The sequence below is a fragment of the Amia ocellicauda genome, chromosome 12, assembly GCF_036373705.1.
Source record: "Amia ocellicauda isolate fAmiCal2 chromosome 12, fAmiCal2.hap1, whole genome shotgun sequence".
In the NCBI taxonomy this organism is placed as follows: Eukaryota; Metazoa; Chordata; class Actinopteri; order Amiiformes; family Amiidae; genus Amia; species Amia ocellicauda.
The window spans coordinates 12,918,344-12,935,942 of NC_089861.1; the positions used below are offsets into that span (position 1 = coordinate 12,918,344).

The following is a 17,599-nucleotide window of genomic DNA, read 5'->3' on the forward strand; positions in this document are numbered from 1 at the left end:
ATTCTGTGCTGCCCTGGAATATGGGGAATTTCCTTCATTATATGGGTCAGGCTCAGATTAAGTCTTTAACATTCAAATCGCCTCTTAAATAACTAATTTGTTTGAAGAAAATACACAATTTTGTTGGTGCTATAAAACATACATGAATCTACAATGTAGTATATTTAATTTCACAATGACACAGTGCTAATTAATTTAATTAAGCATATATGCCTTAATTCAAAACAATTTCTCATTCATAAAATGCAGCAGATAAAGAGTAACCACTAATGCTTACGTCTGTACAATTCCTATTATGTATACGTTTTCTGCGGGATAGTAAGGGAGAGGAATAGTTTCGTTTCCTCTCTTTCTAATCTTTGAAGATGACGTACAGCATTTATAGTATCCAAATCTGCTTGGATCGCGGGGAGTGTTTGAGACTTCGTGTCCAGGTTGGGACAGCTAGTGCACTTCTGTGAGCGTAACACGGGCACTGGTGATCCTGCATTTGAGTCTGATGCAAAGCAAACTGTTCGTGATCATTTTGATTAGATCAATGATGTGTGTGCGTTTCTAATTGTAAGGATCGTTGCACGCACAGTACCACAGTGATGTTGTGCTGGGGATCAGCTTCGCTCCAGGACTTGGGATTGACCAGCGCCGCTGTTCCCGGCCAGCGAGTGGCTGCCATTGGATGTGGGGACGGAGTTACTGCATTTGTTAAAGGAAACGGCAATGTCACAGTTTCACTGCAAGGAGGAACACAGAGGCTGTCCAACAAAAGAAAATCAAGTAATGCATTATCATTGTTATGAATGCTGTTGCTATGAAGAGTAATTCTCTGAGCATCACCCAATGCTATAGTATAGATAGAAGCTGCATCTGTTAAATTATTATTATTATTATTATTATTATTATTATTATTATTATTATTAGCAGTCGTTTAAATTGATTGTGTGTATATAAGTGCACGATTCCTCTGAAAATAATAGCCTGTATGGCTGTAGGTTTTAGTTTCGTTTCTGGGCAGTAGCCTTCTTTCATAAGCAATTTTAAGTTTCGTTTCTTGTGCTACATTTCACTACCTTTCCCCAGCCTGTTCTCCTTTATTAACCCTTATGTGACCTAATTGAGATCCTGTTGCACTACGTATTTAATCTGACGCTCTTTAATATTAACCCTCAGGGGTATGGTTTTAATCATTTGTGGACTTTATTTATATGATGCGTGCTTATTGTGGGGTATTGTCGATTTTCCTCAAATTGAACAAGGACAATTGTATTGCAAGACTGGTTGAGTGCAGGTCCTCAGTGTAGCCTGGTGTGTTTGTTGCGCGGCTGCACGCAGGGCCGGTGGTGCTGCAGAAGAGAGAGCAGATTGTGTCGCTGGCGTGCGGAGCGGATCACATTGTGCTGCTGTCAGACTCCGGCAGAGGCTTTGAGGGGAATTGCAGAGAACAGAGCAAAGTGGTGAACGCCAGGTAAGTGGCTTAAATGTCAGATATGATGCACAAAGAGCAGTTGTCTGCGGGCTCTGGGTTTTTCATCAGCACAGAAGCCTCATAACTGCCACTCATTTACTACTTTTATTAATAATTAGTCATTTTCAGGGAATGTTACAGGTATTATACTGAGTGTTAAAGTACATGCTTAAAAAATACCCACTCCCCTCATACAGCACCAGACCTTCTACTTCATAACTGTTTCAAATACGCTAGCACAAGTAATACATTCAATTTAATGGAAATGGAAGGATCAAAGTTATAGGATCTGTTCACATTTGTGTTGCTAATAATGCATATTTCATTTATTAGTGTTGTGTTGTGTTGTGTTTCAGACCATTAACAGGTTTATATGAAAGATGCATTATCCAGGTGGCATGTGGAAATCATCATTCGTTGGCACTTTGTGAAGGTAAAAAATGAAAGAAAAAAGAAAATCTGAATTGCACTGACAACATTCAGGAGCTCTATAAAGCTTGGATTGTGATTTGTATTGTACACTACACAACATGATATACTGCATGGGTTTCCAACTCTGGTGCTGGAGATTTAAAAGTAAACCATGAAAGCTGTTGGACAGGGCAACAGGTTTTGTGGTTTACTTTTAAATCCCAATTCTTATAAAGACTTGGAATTTAACTATGATCAATCAAGCTGGTGTTTGGTCAATTCTGGTCAATTCTGGCCATATGGATCACTTCACACATGCTAACTCTTCAACTTTTAAAGGACTTACTTAACTGCTCAATTACTGTGTGGCAATACGTGTTTTTAGAATTGAGTGATTTAGGTGACCTGTTAAACTAACTGGATTCAAACTCACAATGGCCAGTAATTCAGACCATTGGCATGCTGCATCCAATCTATCATTGCGGATTGATAAGAATCTCTTTCTTTGTAATCTAAAGGAGGACACATTCAGACCCTGAAATTAAGTGTAAATATTGCTTTATCCCTTGTTTATCTGTGTAGATGGACAGCTTTTTGCATGGGGACAGAACGCCAATGGGCAGCTGGGCCTGGGGAAAGGAGAGCCCAACAAGTCCTCCCCCCAGTTCCTCAAGTCTCTGTCTGAGATCCCCCTGGCTCAGATCTCCGCTGGGGGGGATCACAGCTTCGCTCTGTCTCTCTCGGGGGCCGTGTTCGGCTGGGGGAAAAACAACGCTGGGCAGCTGGGTCTAGGAGACACCGAAGGTAAAGACAGACCATGAATTGCAGCATGAAAATGCTTGATCTGTAATATGATATCACTGTGTCAATTATGTGCTTTGCCTCTTTTTTCAACACCTTAGAATAATGAGATAAAATAGTGGACCACCTTGTCAAGACATTATACTGTGTGTGAAGACCTTGCTAATTATGTTCTTGATTCCTAGTGATTTAAAAAAACTCCTGGATACAGAAATCATTTTGTTACCATGTTTCTATTACACTTTTCTATTCCTCACCACTGTTTGCTTTTTACTTTATATTACTTTTTACTCTATATCCTGACTTCTGAGAATATAAGTGAAACTGGAAGAAGGGAGGATAATCAAATTACTAGTAATTCTACACATTACTGAAGGAGGTAGTCAGCCAGTGCCAAGTTTGAATTGAGCAGTGTTGGTGAGGAGAAAGTAAGGGGTTTTCTGTTACCTTGTACTACGATCAGTAGGTATCCTTGTATGGTGACTGAACTGTACATTTGATTTAAACAGACAGATCTGCTCCAACCCCTGTGAATTCATTAGCACTAAAGAAGACCGTTTCCATTTCGTGTGGAGGAGAACATACTGTAGTCTTGACAAAGGTTTGTATGGCATTTTGATGATATTTTCCATCAGGAAGCCAATAGTGATAAGGAGGATAATCCACTGTTACAACTGACAGACATTAAAACCCTGTTTTGCTTCACTGTTCAGACAGTAAAGACAACCACTTAAATTAAATAGTGGAGTAACGCACTTTGTTTTTTAAAAGCACATTATAAAAAATGGCACTAGAGTTGTTTGTTATTCCAGAAACAGTGTTCGGCACAAAACCTGTGATATTTATTGTACTAAAAGTGTAATATTAAGAAGTCTATTTGTGGCAAGCTATGGTAAAAAAATAAAAACAAGTTTTCTCACAAGTTATTTTAATATATTGTCTCGTTTTGTTAGGATGGCTTAGTCTATACATTTGGGTTGGGTAGCTCTGGGCAGCTTGGACACAACTCAGACAGGAATGAACTGCGACCTCGACTGGTGGCTGAGCTGTGGGGCGTGAGAGTGACCCAGATCGCCTGTGGGAGGTACTGTAACACTGTCCTCAACAACTTTCATTATAGACAAAAAAGATGAGCCCCAAAGTTATATTTTTATCCCACTGTATACCTTGAAAACGTTTCCTCCTTCAGAACAATATACAATTTGGAAACTATTTGCCACAGATATTCCTTTCCTTTTTGTCATTTATTTAAGGAACCATACGATGGCTTACGTTTCCTCTTTACAAAGGATCTTCACTTTTGGATGTGGAGCACAAGGCCAGTTAGGAAGTGGCTTGACAGAACAGCAACCGATTCCACTGCCAGTGACAGCAGCAGCAGGTATTCCTGATTTGTAATTATGTTCTTAAATGTCTTGATATTAGTGGCAACAGTGGAGGTATTTACATGCAAGTTAAAATCACACTATGAGCATGCATTCATGGCGTGTCATGCTCAAATGTTGCATGATTGTGCTTGTTCCAGAAGTGCACAGAAAAAAAGTGTTACTAAAGTGTCATTATACTTTGGTGGTTTGTTCCCTGCCAGAGCAACACTGCAAAATGTCCTGACATCAGTAAACATCAGTAGCAGCTCCCCGTGGTATCTTACTGTTACTTTTGTTAAATTATTATTGTTTTCTTGGTTTTGGTTTTCTTTTCATAGACAACGGGACTCAACTCTTTGTGGACAGAATATTCGCAGGAGGGAGCTTGTCATTTGTATTAAGCTCCCCAAACAAGGTAAAAAACAGAATAAAGACAATGTAGAAGTCAAAACAAACACTTCTGTCTACCTTTTATGTTATTTGTACAGAACTTGTGGGATTGTATACATGTTACAGCATAATGATACCAAGGATATATATTTCATCTTCAGTTTATTCATCTGCATAGTCTATGCAGTCTGTCTAGTTAATGAAAAACAGTTCTCATCACATCCAGTACAATACATTATGAGCATGGTATTGACGTTTTAACTGCAAACAAATGTGTCTTTCTGTTTATTCTGTTATTATACTTTTGGTAGAACCAAATGAAACATACAACCCTTGGCACAATGTCTCTTAATTAGATATCCCAACATACATTAGGATACAAGTGTCCCAATATACAGAGATGTGATTAAAACCTTCCTAGAAGTAGAACCATTCCAATACTCTAGAATAAGTGATTAAGATTCTTTAAATTATGTAAAGCCATAATTGTAAATATGAAATAAATAACAATTTAAACAATATCCTTTATATAGGGTTCAGAAAACATACCTGTCAAGAAGATTTCTACAGTAGACAGCGAGGTGGTGGAGAAATTGATTTCGGCATCTTCTTCAAGGAAAATAAATAAATCGTAAGATCTGTGTTGTCTAGAGAAGCTGTAATCAACCTGTCAATTAAGGCTAAAACACTGATTGTAGATTCAACATAAACATGGAAGGAAACATCTAGAATCTTATTCACATATGACTCAAACATGTTGAGGCATCTAGAGGGAGTTGATGTAGCTGTTTTGCAAATTACACATGCATGAAATAATTAACGAAATATATTTTAAAATAAGGGATTTGATATTATGAATATACAGTTTATATAACTACTTACATATAGGTTTGTAAATACATGGTGGACTTTTATTAAAATAATATTTTGACTGAAGGTGAATATTTGTTGAAGGTAACAGTCTTTTTGATAGCTAGTGTATCAGTATCAGTAAAATAATTTCCCCCTAATGATAACTGAAAATATTATGGCTGTAGAACACTGCATTATATTAGTGGTTTTATGGTTATGGCTTTAAACATGGCTCTGACGTTTAGTTTGTGTTTTGTCTGTGTCCTTTCCTTCTGCAGTAAAATTGATCACATTTTTGGCTCGTCCTCATGCCTTAATGGAAGCTTCCTTCAACAGAGGTGAGAGTAAGTTGTGACATAGTCTATGTGGCTGTAGATACTGCAGATTCATGTTCCTCATAAGTATCTAAAGATTAGAATCATTATTAATTGTTAGCTTTTCACTGTGTTCATTCTGGTCTCCTATTGAATGTCACACTCAGATGATTTACCCTTCTTTGTTTTGTTTTATGGATCATTGTACATTTAAGTAAATAATAAATTAAAACAACAACATAGTGCCTAATATCCACTGTTTATTATTTTTCAGTTAACACTTTTTTTGGCAAACAGGAATGATGAGCATTACAAGACAGCCCCCAGCAGACCAGGAATTAACATGAAACAAGTCCGTCACATTTTCAAGAAGCTGAAGGAGAATGAAAAATTGTTGGCACAGGTATTGCATTGGTTGATAATTTCTGCGCTACCAGTTTATATATATTTACATTGACCTGTTATTCACTAACACAGCATTTATCCATTGATCCGTTATCTAGATAACGCCTAGATAAGGGCATCTGTCAATATTATGATTATTATTATTATTATTATTATTATTATTAACTACACAGCTTTGATCAATGGCGGCTTCGGTTTTTATTTTATATTTTTTCTTCTACTCATATTTGTAACCGCTACAAAGTATAGGCTTGTAGTTTAGTGTCAGCGGGGAGATTAATGCTGTGGATTCACAGCATGGAGCGCCAGATCACTGTTTCTCTGCTTTATTGGCTGATCGCTCTTCTCGCAGGACCGTCCTGCTCTCCGGAGACTAGTCAGTTTCAGACACTGTGATTGGTTCACGGTGCCTTTCACGCTGCCCACCCATCCCAGAAGCCACACCCTCAAGACACAGCTCCTCCCTGCTTGCGGCTCCTCACATTTTAGATTTAATTCAGTGAGGAGCTGAGCTGCGAGATTCCCTCCTGTGACTCTTCCGCAACTTTTCACACTCGCACTTTGCGAACATTTTTTATTTAATCCTGCCCTAAGTAAACATGAAACCGTGACTGAGTACAGTGTGTAGTTTACTAGTAGCGGCTGTGGATGCTGTGTTTTATTCTCTCGCGTTGTGCCAGAAAGGAACTGCGAGAAGGTCGTTCTGCGGCGCAAATCGGGTCAGATTTAATATCGCGATAGTTTAGCAGCGCGATTTCCATTCGCAGACATGCACTAATGCTTCTGCGAGCAACTCGCAGTGTGAACATTTTTTTTTTAATCCTGCCCCTTGTGTGCTGAAGATTTGATTTTAATCATATGTCTCTTGATATCAGGGTTGGGGTTAATTCAATTCCAATTAAAGTCTTTATCCCTTTAAATTCCATCAAATCGATTCATTATCCAAAAGATTTTCCTAAATTCCTTTTCAATTAAATTAATCTCAATTCCAAATTCGGATCAATTCTGCAAACTCAATTCTAATTCGATATAACCCTGCCTGATATTCAGTTTATTTCTTCTTCTTCTGTTTTGCAGTAGTAATAAATTATTATTATTTTTTATTTCTTGGTAGATGACCTTATCCAGGGTGACTTACAAAATATAAGCGCAATACAAAGTGCAAGAATACAGTTCAGTACCAGGCATCAAACATTACAAATTCAAATTTGCATAATATAAAGCAATTCAAAGCATAATACATTGTATAACTTTCAATTTTCACAAGTAAATACAATAAATTAGGTCTTACATCCTGGAAAGTAAAAGCTAAGTGCTGTCAAGAGCACAGGCTACGGGAGTACGGGCTACGGGAAAGGGAGCAAAAGGGAGATCAATAATACAAGTATTAGTAATGCAAGAAGCATGATAAAATGTTGTAAAGGCAGTGGTGCTGCTAGAGTCTGTGGGGGCCCCAGGCACAACAATCGATCGGGGCCCATTGTTTGGGGTGGGGGGGTGCTGATGGAATTCTCTGATGAGATGGGGGGTGGTGGGTGCTTGCAGAGTTTTCTCCTGTGAGAGCCGGTGGGGGGGCATTGCGGTCAATAATGTGGATTCAATTTAGTAGACCCTCGGGGGCCCCCTTCAGTTTTGGGGCCCCAGGCAGCTGCCTGGCTTGCCTTGTCGTAAGCTGCACCTCTGAGTAAAGGACTAATATTACAAGTATTGTCTGAAAAAATGAGTCTTGAGTAAGCGCCGGAAGGAGGTCAAGGACTCTGTTGTTTTGACTTCAGTGGGCAGGTCGTTCCAACCATTTAGGGGCCAGGGATGAGAAGGAGCAGCTCTGGAGGAAGGGGAGTGGAGAGGAAGCAGAGTAAGTCTTCTGGCACCGGAAGACCACAGTGGTCTGGAGGGGATGTATGGAGAGACGAGTGTCTGAAGGTAGCTTGGTGCAGTGTGGTCGAGACAGCGGTAGGTGAGGGTCAATGTCTTGAACTGAATGCGTGCCGGTATCGGGAGCCAGTGGAGGGAGCGGAGCAGTGGAGTAGCGTGTGCGAATCGGGGCAGAGAGACACCAGACGAGCCGCAGAGTTCTGGATGAGCTGGAGCGGCGGGTAGTAGTTGCAGGCAGGCCGGCCTGGAGGGAGTTGCAGTAGTCCAGGCGGGAGAGGACCAGTGACTGGACAAGCAGCTGAGTTGCTGAGTAGTCAGTGAGGAAGGGACGGATTCGGGATATGTTGCTCAGGAAGAATCTGCAGGTGCGTGTCAGTGTGGTGATGTGCTGCGTGTACGAGTGCACAGGATCGAGGGTGACTCCTAGATTTTTAGCGGAAGAAGAAGGAGAGAGTGTGATGGATTCCAAGGGGATTGAGATGGAGAGATCAGCAGAAGGTGAGGAAGAGTGGGGAAAAAAGAGGAGATCAGATTTGGAGAGGTTGAGCTTGAGGTGGTGCAAGTGCATCCAGGCGGAGATAGCAGACAAACAGGAAGAGATGCGAGAGGGGATGAGAGGGTCAGAAGAGGAAAAAGACAGGAAGACCTGGGCATCATCTGCGTAGAAGTGGTAGGATAAACCATGGGATGCGATGAGGGGGCCCAGGGAGCGAGTGTAGAGAAAGAAGAGGAGGGGGCCCAGGACGGAGCCTTGGGGTACACCTGTGAGGATAGCAGTGTTTGTAGACAGCTTTTGCAGTGCTACAGATGTGATCGTGTGCGTTTTTCTACCCACAGGTTCAGGCTGTGGTCTTTGGAAAGCTGCTGCCCTCTCTTAGCAAAACTCCTGCTGGAGTGGAAGCCCTTAGAGTGTATCTGATTGTCCCAGTACTCGTCAAAATTCTCAAACCACAAAAGGACCTCAGTGTCTTCACTGATGCACTGACTGATGCAGTTCTCAGACTAAACCCACACAGTCTCAGCTTGCTTGGTAATGTTGTACTCCTCTGCTGCTTGTGTGATATTGTTTCTGTAGATTATAATTGAGTTTGCTGCTTCCCTTCTCAGGAGATGGGGCTGTGGCTTACATTTGAGTTTGATATGTTTAATTAAACCTTTTCTAAATGTATGTTGTTGGTTCCTTATTTTAACCAGCATTTTAACTCAAATTAATATAGATTTCAATTAAACATGTATTTATGTTAAAATGTCATTCTAATTATTTAAGATTATTTTATTATTTGAGTTATATATTTATAGTTATATAGAAACAATGAACTACTGTGTCTTATATCTAATCTTCAAATGCAAAAAGAAAGATAAATATTGATTGTATTTAATATATTCAAAAAATTAACACTACTACCTAAAGAAAATACACTTTTTATGTGATGTTTTTAGAATCCTTCTGGACATCCCTGCCAAGTACATCCCTCAAATTCTTAGTGAAGTGCTATAAAAGTCAATCCTGGGAATACCTGCTGAAAGTTCATGAAGGAAAAGACAAGCTTCAAAAACTCCTACGAATCTTAACATTATTATACAAGGTATTCAAATTGTGCATTTTATAGTGGAGGTAAAAAAAAGTTTCTAAAGAATACTTGTGTTTCTGTTAGCAAAACCTCCTTAGGTATCAGTAGCTTTTTGGTTAACTATATTTGTCCAATTAAAAGGATTCCTGAATTACTTGAAAAACTTGATATTGAATTTCTTATCGTGAACCTGTACTGGATGAAGTGTTTATTATAAACAGATGGATGCACAATAATGTTAAGAATGTATTTTTTTCATATTGATAGTAATAATTATGTATGTATTTTGCAGTATAACACATTTATTTTTCCAAATTAAAATTCGATAGGTCAATGGAAAGGTTAAAACTCCCATCGCAGAGAAAGAGTTCTGTATCAAGAACATTTCTCTGTTTTTGCCTCCATATGAACGTCTACGTAAATGGGAGGTCCTTCTTACGGAGGAGGTAAGTATTATTTTAATTTAATAATATTAGTTGTTTTCATCACTTTTGATAGTGATTTGGTTTTTTTGTTGGGATTTCTGAGTCAATAAACAAAACAAATAGTGGGAAATCAGTGAAGGAATAGGCACACCATGGTGTACTGCAAAGTGTTTTATTTATTTTGTGTTCATTTTATTCAGTACTGTATTGAGATTTCTGTAAGATTTAGAATAATCAATCTTTTTTTTTATTTTTTTTATTGAACTGCAGAATGCAATGTGTGTATCACAGCTGGTGGATCTCTTCTGCCATTCACCATTTCTCCTGGACTTGGATGTCAAGGTGCAGCTGTTTTATACAATTTCATTTTTAAAAAAGGTAAGACAACCCTAGCAGAAAGAAGCATGCTTAATTCATAAGAGTCTTAGAAATGTTTTGCAATACAATTTGGAGTAGTATTTACCAGGGGTTCCCATGGAAGACTATACAATACATAACACATAGTTATTGAACCACAGTTTGTTATTGGTCCTCAGAAAATGGAAGACATGAATGAATTAATAATGGAGATTTAAAGTATTCTAGTCTCATCTTTCATTTCAACATGGCAAATCAGGTTGTTCATGGTTGTATTGAGCTTACTAAAAAATGTAAAGGGAAAACGTTTTTTCTTTTTAAGGTTATATACATTATTTTTACATCCTCTCACAAGCTAATCAAATAAAAGCATTACATTATTTTCAGAAAGAAAAAAAAAACATGATACTTTTTTATATTCCAGCAAACATTCAGGGATTTGTGGGGGGGGGTGTTATGCCTCCACTTCAATATGAGGCGTGATCACATTATTGAAGATGCTTTCCATTGCCTTTCCTCTGTTCTGGACACAGACTTCAAGAAGGAATTTCAGGTTAGACATGCACAGACATCTTACGGACCTGCAAATCACATACAAATATAAATACGCTCTTGTGCAAATCGTCCAGTATATCCAATCCTTACAGCCTTGGCAGCAGATGTAGATCGTATCTAACACAGATCTCTAAAATCCAAAATCTAAAGTCTCTGGCGGTTTTCAAAAATGGAGATAAGCAGCTCTTTCATTATACACACTGGAGTTAATAATTATTATTATTTAGCAGATTAAATATGTTTTTATAAATTAGTTGAAATATAATTCACTACAAATGACATACCACCCCTTTTTTAACAAAAGCAGTAAAAACTAATTATAAAACAATTGCCATAATACATTTACAAAACAGTTTTATAATATCAGAGGGCTGTAAACAGTTTCAGGTGTCCACCTGTTCAGTTTATCCTGTACAAAATGTTAACTTTCTGAAGGTACATCTCTTAGGTGACTTTTTTTGGTGAGACCGACCGTCCAGGAGTGCTGAAAAAGGATTTCTTCCTTCACTTGTTTGACAAACTGATAGAGCCTGATTTTGGCATGTTCTGGTGCAATGAAACATCAACGTTGCTGTGGTTTCCAACCAAGGTGAGTCAGACATTCAGATATTGAGATGTGTAGTCATTCATGCTGTCATTTTATCAACTTCATTCGTTTGATTCTTGACAATGAAATAAAACACTTGCTCTTTTGTTTTTCAGGCCCTTCAAAAAAATAACCATGTACTTGTCTTATTTTATTTTATTTTATTTTATTATGTTACACTGTATGTAAACTTATATTTAAAACATGCAATTCTATACAGAATGTTTAAGCTTATGTTTATATCAGTGAAAAATATCAATTGTTTTTGTTCTTTTCAATACACACAATATAATGTAAAATATGGTTATAAAACATAAAAAGTTTTCAGTATAGAATAAAAATAATACTGGTGATGAGTATTATTAACTTTTATATACAAGACCATACAAAAGTTGTGGTAAATAATAAAACCACATACTAATAAAACCATGTACATTTCCACTGTATCAGCAAGGTCAAGGATTTGAATTGAATTCCCCACTGATCACTATATTTGATAAAATTTCTACCTTACTGGTAGTTTGTTAACAAAGCATTTCAAATGCAGCTTTTGTTTTAACTGGAACGAAAACAAACACTGAAGTCATGCACTTTATTTCTGCACTGAATAGGCATCAGTGGAGCAGGGGAGGTACAATTTCCTTGGAGTTCTATGTGGATTAGCAATGAACAACTACACCACAGTACACCTCCCGTTCCCTCTGGCGCTGTTTAAGAAGCTGGTAGGGGTGAAGCCCACCCTGAAGGACCTTAAGGAACTGGAGCCAGTGATTGGGAAGTGAGTGACACTTGGAAATAGAAAGTACAGCAAACTTGTGATTCCTCAGGTGGTCCATTTTATGTTACATTTACTAGACAGATTTGATTGTTGAGGGTTAATTTTCTTTAGAACAGTAGCTTGCTGTTCTTTTTCTTCATCTAAATGGATTTCTGTATGGACTATACAAACTGGATAAATCATTACAGGCTGACACATTGCCAGACCTGCCCTGTATTTTCAAACACTACATGCAGATATGACGTTGTTTTGCACAATAGCCTACAAATGTGTCCCCATTAGTCTCATGAGCTTTGTTGTTGTTATCGTCAGGAGTCTGCAAGAAATTCTCGACTACAGTGAAGATGACATAGAAGACATCATGTGCTCGACGTTCACTGTAAGTATTTCACATAACAAATCATTCTGCAAACCTTTACACATTAGTCTATTAATCTTAAGCATTGTTTGTTTGTTTGGTTGGTTGAATTGTTTTGGCTGGGTATTTCTTATTTTTTGCTTTTATCTTTTTCACTGCTTTAAAAAAATCAAATCCTATACCGTTAATGTCTCTAGAATTGTTAGTCTAACAATTTGCGACGAAGCAATTTACATGGGACCCATTTATAAAGGTGTACTGGAACAATTTGAGCAAAGCACCTTACCTTACAACAGCAGTGACGTGTCTGGTATAGATGTCCAGAGCCCTCGAAATTACTCCACCCTACTACGTATAATGTATTTATTCATGATGTTATAATTAAAATACACTGAATATTTGTGTGCCTGTCCGATTTGTGTAACCCTGTTTAAAAAGTCCAGCAAACTGGACTCAAATTGTCACTCTTGAAGAATTAACCATATTTGACTGCCTTGGTCAAACATTTAACTATTTTACTGGTACTACTCTTCTGCTATTGGTGCTCAAGGCCACACACCTCCATGAATTTGGTTTCCATGATTAAATATATCAGATTATACTGATCACAACTAGAAAAATACCAACTCTATTTATGCTCTTTAGCTATTGTGCTTGGACAAGCAGGTTAAGCCTGGCAGACAGGAGAGGTCTGCATCAACTAATTGTGGCAAATATAATTCTGTTGTACAGTATCAATATGCTTTTTTAAATTAATGTATTGTTTTAAATGTATAAAACCTTTAATATTCTGTGCCAGCAATAAAAGTGTACTTTGATTAATGTTATTATCTTTGAGTAGACTTGAGGCAGGTTGAATAAACATAGACATTGCTATTTTCTCAGGCAAGCTTTTGCAACAGAATTGTATAATAGTCTGGGGGTGAGGAGGCTAACGTTTTAAACTAAGGGCCAGATTTAATCAAAAATTTGACCCATCCGTTAATAGAAAACTACAGAACTGTTCTCATTTGCGGCTTCATTTTTGGTAAGATGACACTTTCTTCTAATCAGAAATGTAACTGCTATGTTGTTCAGGTTTTGTAGTTTGCTATTAGCAGGTGGGTCAAAGTTTTGATTTAATGTGGCCCATCAAACCACAAGTGGGCTAAAACAACTCTTCAACTAAGTGTTGTTTTATTTGAGCAGGTGTCTTGGGATGGCACAGATATCAACCTGGATCCTAATGGGAGAGATGTGCCTGTGAACAATGAGAACAAGTAACTCTTTTGATTATCTAGATAGTTTTAAATAATGCATGCAGTTCTTTCTTTGATTTTCAATTAAATGTGCTTTATTGGCATGACAACAGTGTGCTGGTATGAAAACTACAGATTTTTAAAAGAGATCGTTTGTCTTTCATTTTTGAGGGAGCAATTTGTTGATGCCTATGTGGATTACGTATTCAACCTATCTGTGAAGAATCTTTTTGAAGAGTTCAAGGAAGGTTTTTACAAAGTCTGTGATGCGAAAGTAGTTGGGATCTTTCAACCCCAGGAACTGATGGAGATAATGGTAGGGAAGGAAGACTATGACTGGGACACTCTGAAAAAGGTGAGAGTTAAATTAGTCCACTAGTAACTGGACAGATCTCTGAAGAAACACAGTTATAGAAACACAGATATTAATATATCGAGTTTTTATCATTGTGTAATTCAACCATTATATCAATGTATACTACTGATAATATTGAGAGAAAATTATAACTGTATACCATTAATTTTGCCATCTCTAAAGTACTGATGTCACAGCTCAATTTATGTATAATTTTGCTGACATTGACTAACTTTTCATAAAATGTATAAAGAATGGTTAGGGATACACTTAAGCAGTTTTATTGTAATATCTTCAAATGTGTTAACAGTATATTTGTGTTATTTTTCCTTTTAACTAGAATACACTTTATGGAGGTCAATATCATGCAAACCACGCTAATATAATCATGTTTTGGGAAGTGTTTGATGAACTGACACCAGAACAAAAGAAAGCCTTCCTGTGTACGTATTAAAGGTTATTTTTTCATAATTACTTTTTGTTGTTTCTGGCTTTCCTACAAGCAGCCCATGACTCAGTTGTCATTTGCTTACATATTCCAATATGCTGCTATACCTGTCTGGCTTGTAATATAATATTTTTAATTGCTGAACAGCTTCAAAAATCAGACTTGGGCTAGACTCTCAGTGCAATATACTTTCACAAACTACTATACTACTATGACCCCTACTATAGTGTAAATAAAAATTATGTGTGTCTGTGTTCTTATTTCTGTGCTTTTGAAGGCATGCTTCCTCAGGAATTTGTCTTGTATCATGTTATAATTCAAGATTAGCTTAGCTTCACTAGTGATAAAAGTGCAAGAGTGTGATTATGGACACATTTGCAAAATAATACAAATGCAATATTTATTTATTTATTTGTTGGTTTGAAAATGCCCAGATTTTATCAAAGTTGTGGTTACTGAGAGTTAGAGGTTAGTACTTTATTCTGTTTTCACAAATACAAATCAATTCATCTTTCAGAAATAAAAAGGGCAATATCTTTTTTTTTTTTTTTTAACTGTGCGATTTTACTTACAAATATCATTCATAAAATGCATTTGTAATTTGCTAATTATTTATACAGGGGCTAACTAATATATAAAATACTACTACTACTACTACTACTACTACTACTAATAATAATAATAATAATAATAATAAAGATGTACATATAATAAGCCACCAGAAAGGTCAGACTATTGTTTTACCCCAGAATGCATTTTTTAAAGATGTATTTGATAATTATATACATTTGATATTGCTGATTTCTTTTAATACATAAAAATATGAAACAAGGATTACAGAATTTGTATAAACCAGAAAAAACATTCATTTTTTAAGAGGTTAGCAAACACCAACACAATTTAAAAAATAATAACAAGCGCTCTTTTATTTCAGTGTTCCTGACGGGATGTGACCGACCACCTATATTAGGCATGCAGTGCATTCAGATGACAATTCAAGTCTTGAATAATTTCACTCAAAATCACTTTCCTGAAGCCCTGACCTGCCACAACCTGTTATTACTGCCCATATACTCCAGCAAAGAGAGACTGAAAATAAAGCTTATTGAAGCCATCAATCACAACAGAGGTTTCTGGAAAATATAAGGACAGAACTGTGCAATTAATATAACTAAGATTAACAAAATAGTCTTATTGACAAGTGGGTTGTAACTTCTAGGATATTTGTAATACTATCTTGACAGAAAAGTATTTTATTTGTATATATTGTTTTGCTGAGAAACTTGTTCAAGGTTTATTTTTTATTTTTCTAATGACCTTAATTATGACAATTTGTAAATCATCTATTACTCAAAATACTGAATTTTAAAACCAGTAGAAAACTTTAGTGTGGATATAAAATATATAATTGTTGCCATGGCATTTAAGTCTATTGTGTGTATATATGTGTATTAAGCAGATAGATAGATAGATAGATAGATAGATAGATAGATAGATAGATAGATAGATAGATAGATAGATAGATAGATAGATAGATAGATAGATAGATAGATAGATAGATAGATAGATAGATAGACAATTATATACTTGTGTAATTTATTTTTGTCATGTTTTTACTGCACATTTAATTTGTGTTCTCCCTCTCCCACCCCTGCACAATTAATTGTGTTGTTTGTTTGTTTTTAATGTGTTATAAATACATTTTAATCCCTTATATTTTAGACTCTATTAATACATATGGATTTAATTTATTAGAAAACCAACTTGCTGCTCTTTAGCACATTGCTGCTCATTTGAATACTGTTGAGTCATACAGTGAGGCTATTACTGTTGCAGGGTGTAACAATGAGCTTGTCTTCATCAATGTAAAAGACATTATTCTTGATTCACTTCCATTAAAGTTTTTGGTTGATTCCTTGACTGACTTTTTAATTTATTGTTAACGGCTATAAGAAGGTTGTTTTGTTTGGATGTTTTTTTTTTACATGGTTAAAATGTGTTTTCTGCTTTCTAGCATACAAGCATAGAAAACATTCTCAATTAAGTGGTTTGTGCGCTTCACATTATTTTTTTTACAATATTTGCATGAGCAGAGGTATTAAATTTGCAGCCCCTCGTAAAGCACACATACTCAATATTTTTCACAGTTGGACAAATATTGTGACAGGTTGGGGGACTGTCGCAAAAAGGGCTTGTATGTAGGCGCTCTCTTCTCTCATTTCAATTAAATTTGCTTTATCAGCATGACAGTTACATTAGTATTGCCAAAGCATTATAAAAAATTACAACAAACAATATAACAAAATTAAACAATAAAGAAAATACATTATATATATATATATATATATATATATATATATACTGCCCACCCCCCATCCTATTACAACACAAATACAAACAGAACAGGTTCCCTTCCCCACCTCTAGCAGGCATGGTGTCTATATACTGTACACTGTCCCTCAGGATGTGACAGGTGGACACATATTGGGCAGCCAGTGGGGTTGTGTGTCCCTCTCCCATGAAGGACTGACAGCACAACTGACAGTTTTTCTGTGTTTGTTATTTGTGGGAATTGTGGGATGGAGAGAGTGATTTTATTAATACAATTGTCCCATATTTGGGAGTATTTTTCACAAGAGAAAGTGCATTTCTGTCTCGACCTCTCTTGTCTCACAGTGACTACAGGGCCTGTTCTCCCTGGCCATCCAGGTCTGCCTGTGTTGGCCTGTTTCTATGGCCAGGCTTCACTGAGACTCTCTCCGTTTTCTTCTCACCCTCCCATGCACCTTGTTACCCCCAGTCAAGAGGGAGTGGTGGGCGGGGCTACCTGCTAGCTTCTGGGGTTTGGAGTCTTGGAGGAGAGGTTTTGTAGTCTCCTCCACTAGAAGATCCACCCTGACCCCAGCCATGCCCCTCACAATGTCACGATATGTAACTCACTTCCCTGAAGTATCGTTCTAATCTTCTGGTACACCTTAATATATGTACGTACACTGATCAGCCATAACATTATGACCACTGACAGGTCAGTTATCATGGCACCTGTCAGTG

The 17,599-nt window shown here is 37.0% G+C and overlaps 1 protein-coding gene across 1 annotated transcript; it reads left to right on the top strand.

The window, feature by feature from the left end:
• Positions 1-393: 393 nt before the first annotated feature.
• Positions 394-16,468, top strand: LOC136764372 (probable E3 ubiquitin-protein ligase HERC3). Its single transcript, XM_066718374.1, has 23 exons — positions 394-774; positions 1,330-1,462; positions 1,819-1,895; positions 2,456-2,677; positions 3,184-3,275; positions 3,628-3,758; positions 3,928-4,055; positions 4,380-4,456; positions 4,965-5,062; positions 5,562-5,621; positions 5,895-6,000; positions 8,715-8,907; positions 9,318-9,463; positions 9,778-9,894; positions 10,144-10,251; positions 10,655-10,783; positions 11,234-11,374; positions 11,983-12,149; positions 12,462-12,528; positions 13,696-13,766; positions 13,917-14,100; positions 14,441-14,543; positions 15,483-16,468. Exons 1-23 carry the CDS (start codon positions 594-596, stop codon positions 15,692-15,694), a joined length of 2,943 nt encoding a protein of 980 aa, XP_066574471.1. The 5' UTR covers positions 394-593; the 3' UTR covers positions 15,695-16,468.
• The last annotated feature ends 1,131 nt before the right edge of the window (positions 16,469-17,599 follow it).

Excerpts from the sequence above, each read along its gene's own strand:
- LOC136764372 (XM_066718374.1), top strand. The coding sequence starts at position 594 with ATGTTGTGCTGGGGATCAGCTTCGCTCCAGGACTTGGGATTGACCAGC. Across the intron at positions 3,276-3,627 it reads ATACTGTAGTCTTGACAAAG|GATGGCTTAGTCTATACATT; the intron begins GTTTGTATGGCA and ends TCGTTTTGTTAG. Across the intron at positions 5,063-5,561 it reads TCAAGGAAAATAAATAAATC|TAAAATTGATCACATTTTTG; the intron begins GTAAGATCTGTG and ends TTCCTTCTGCAG.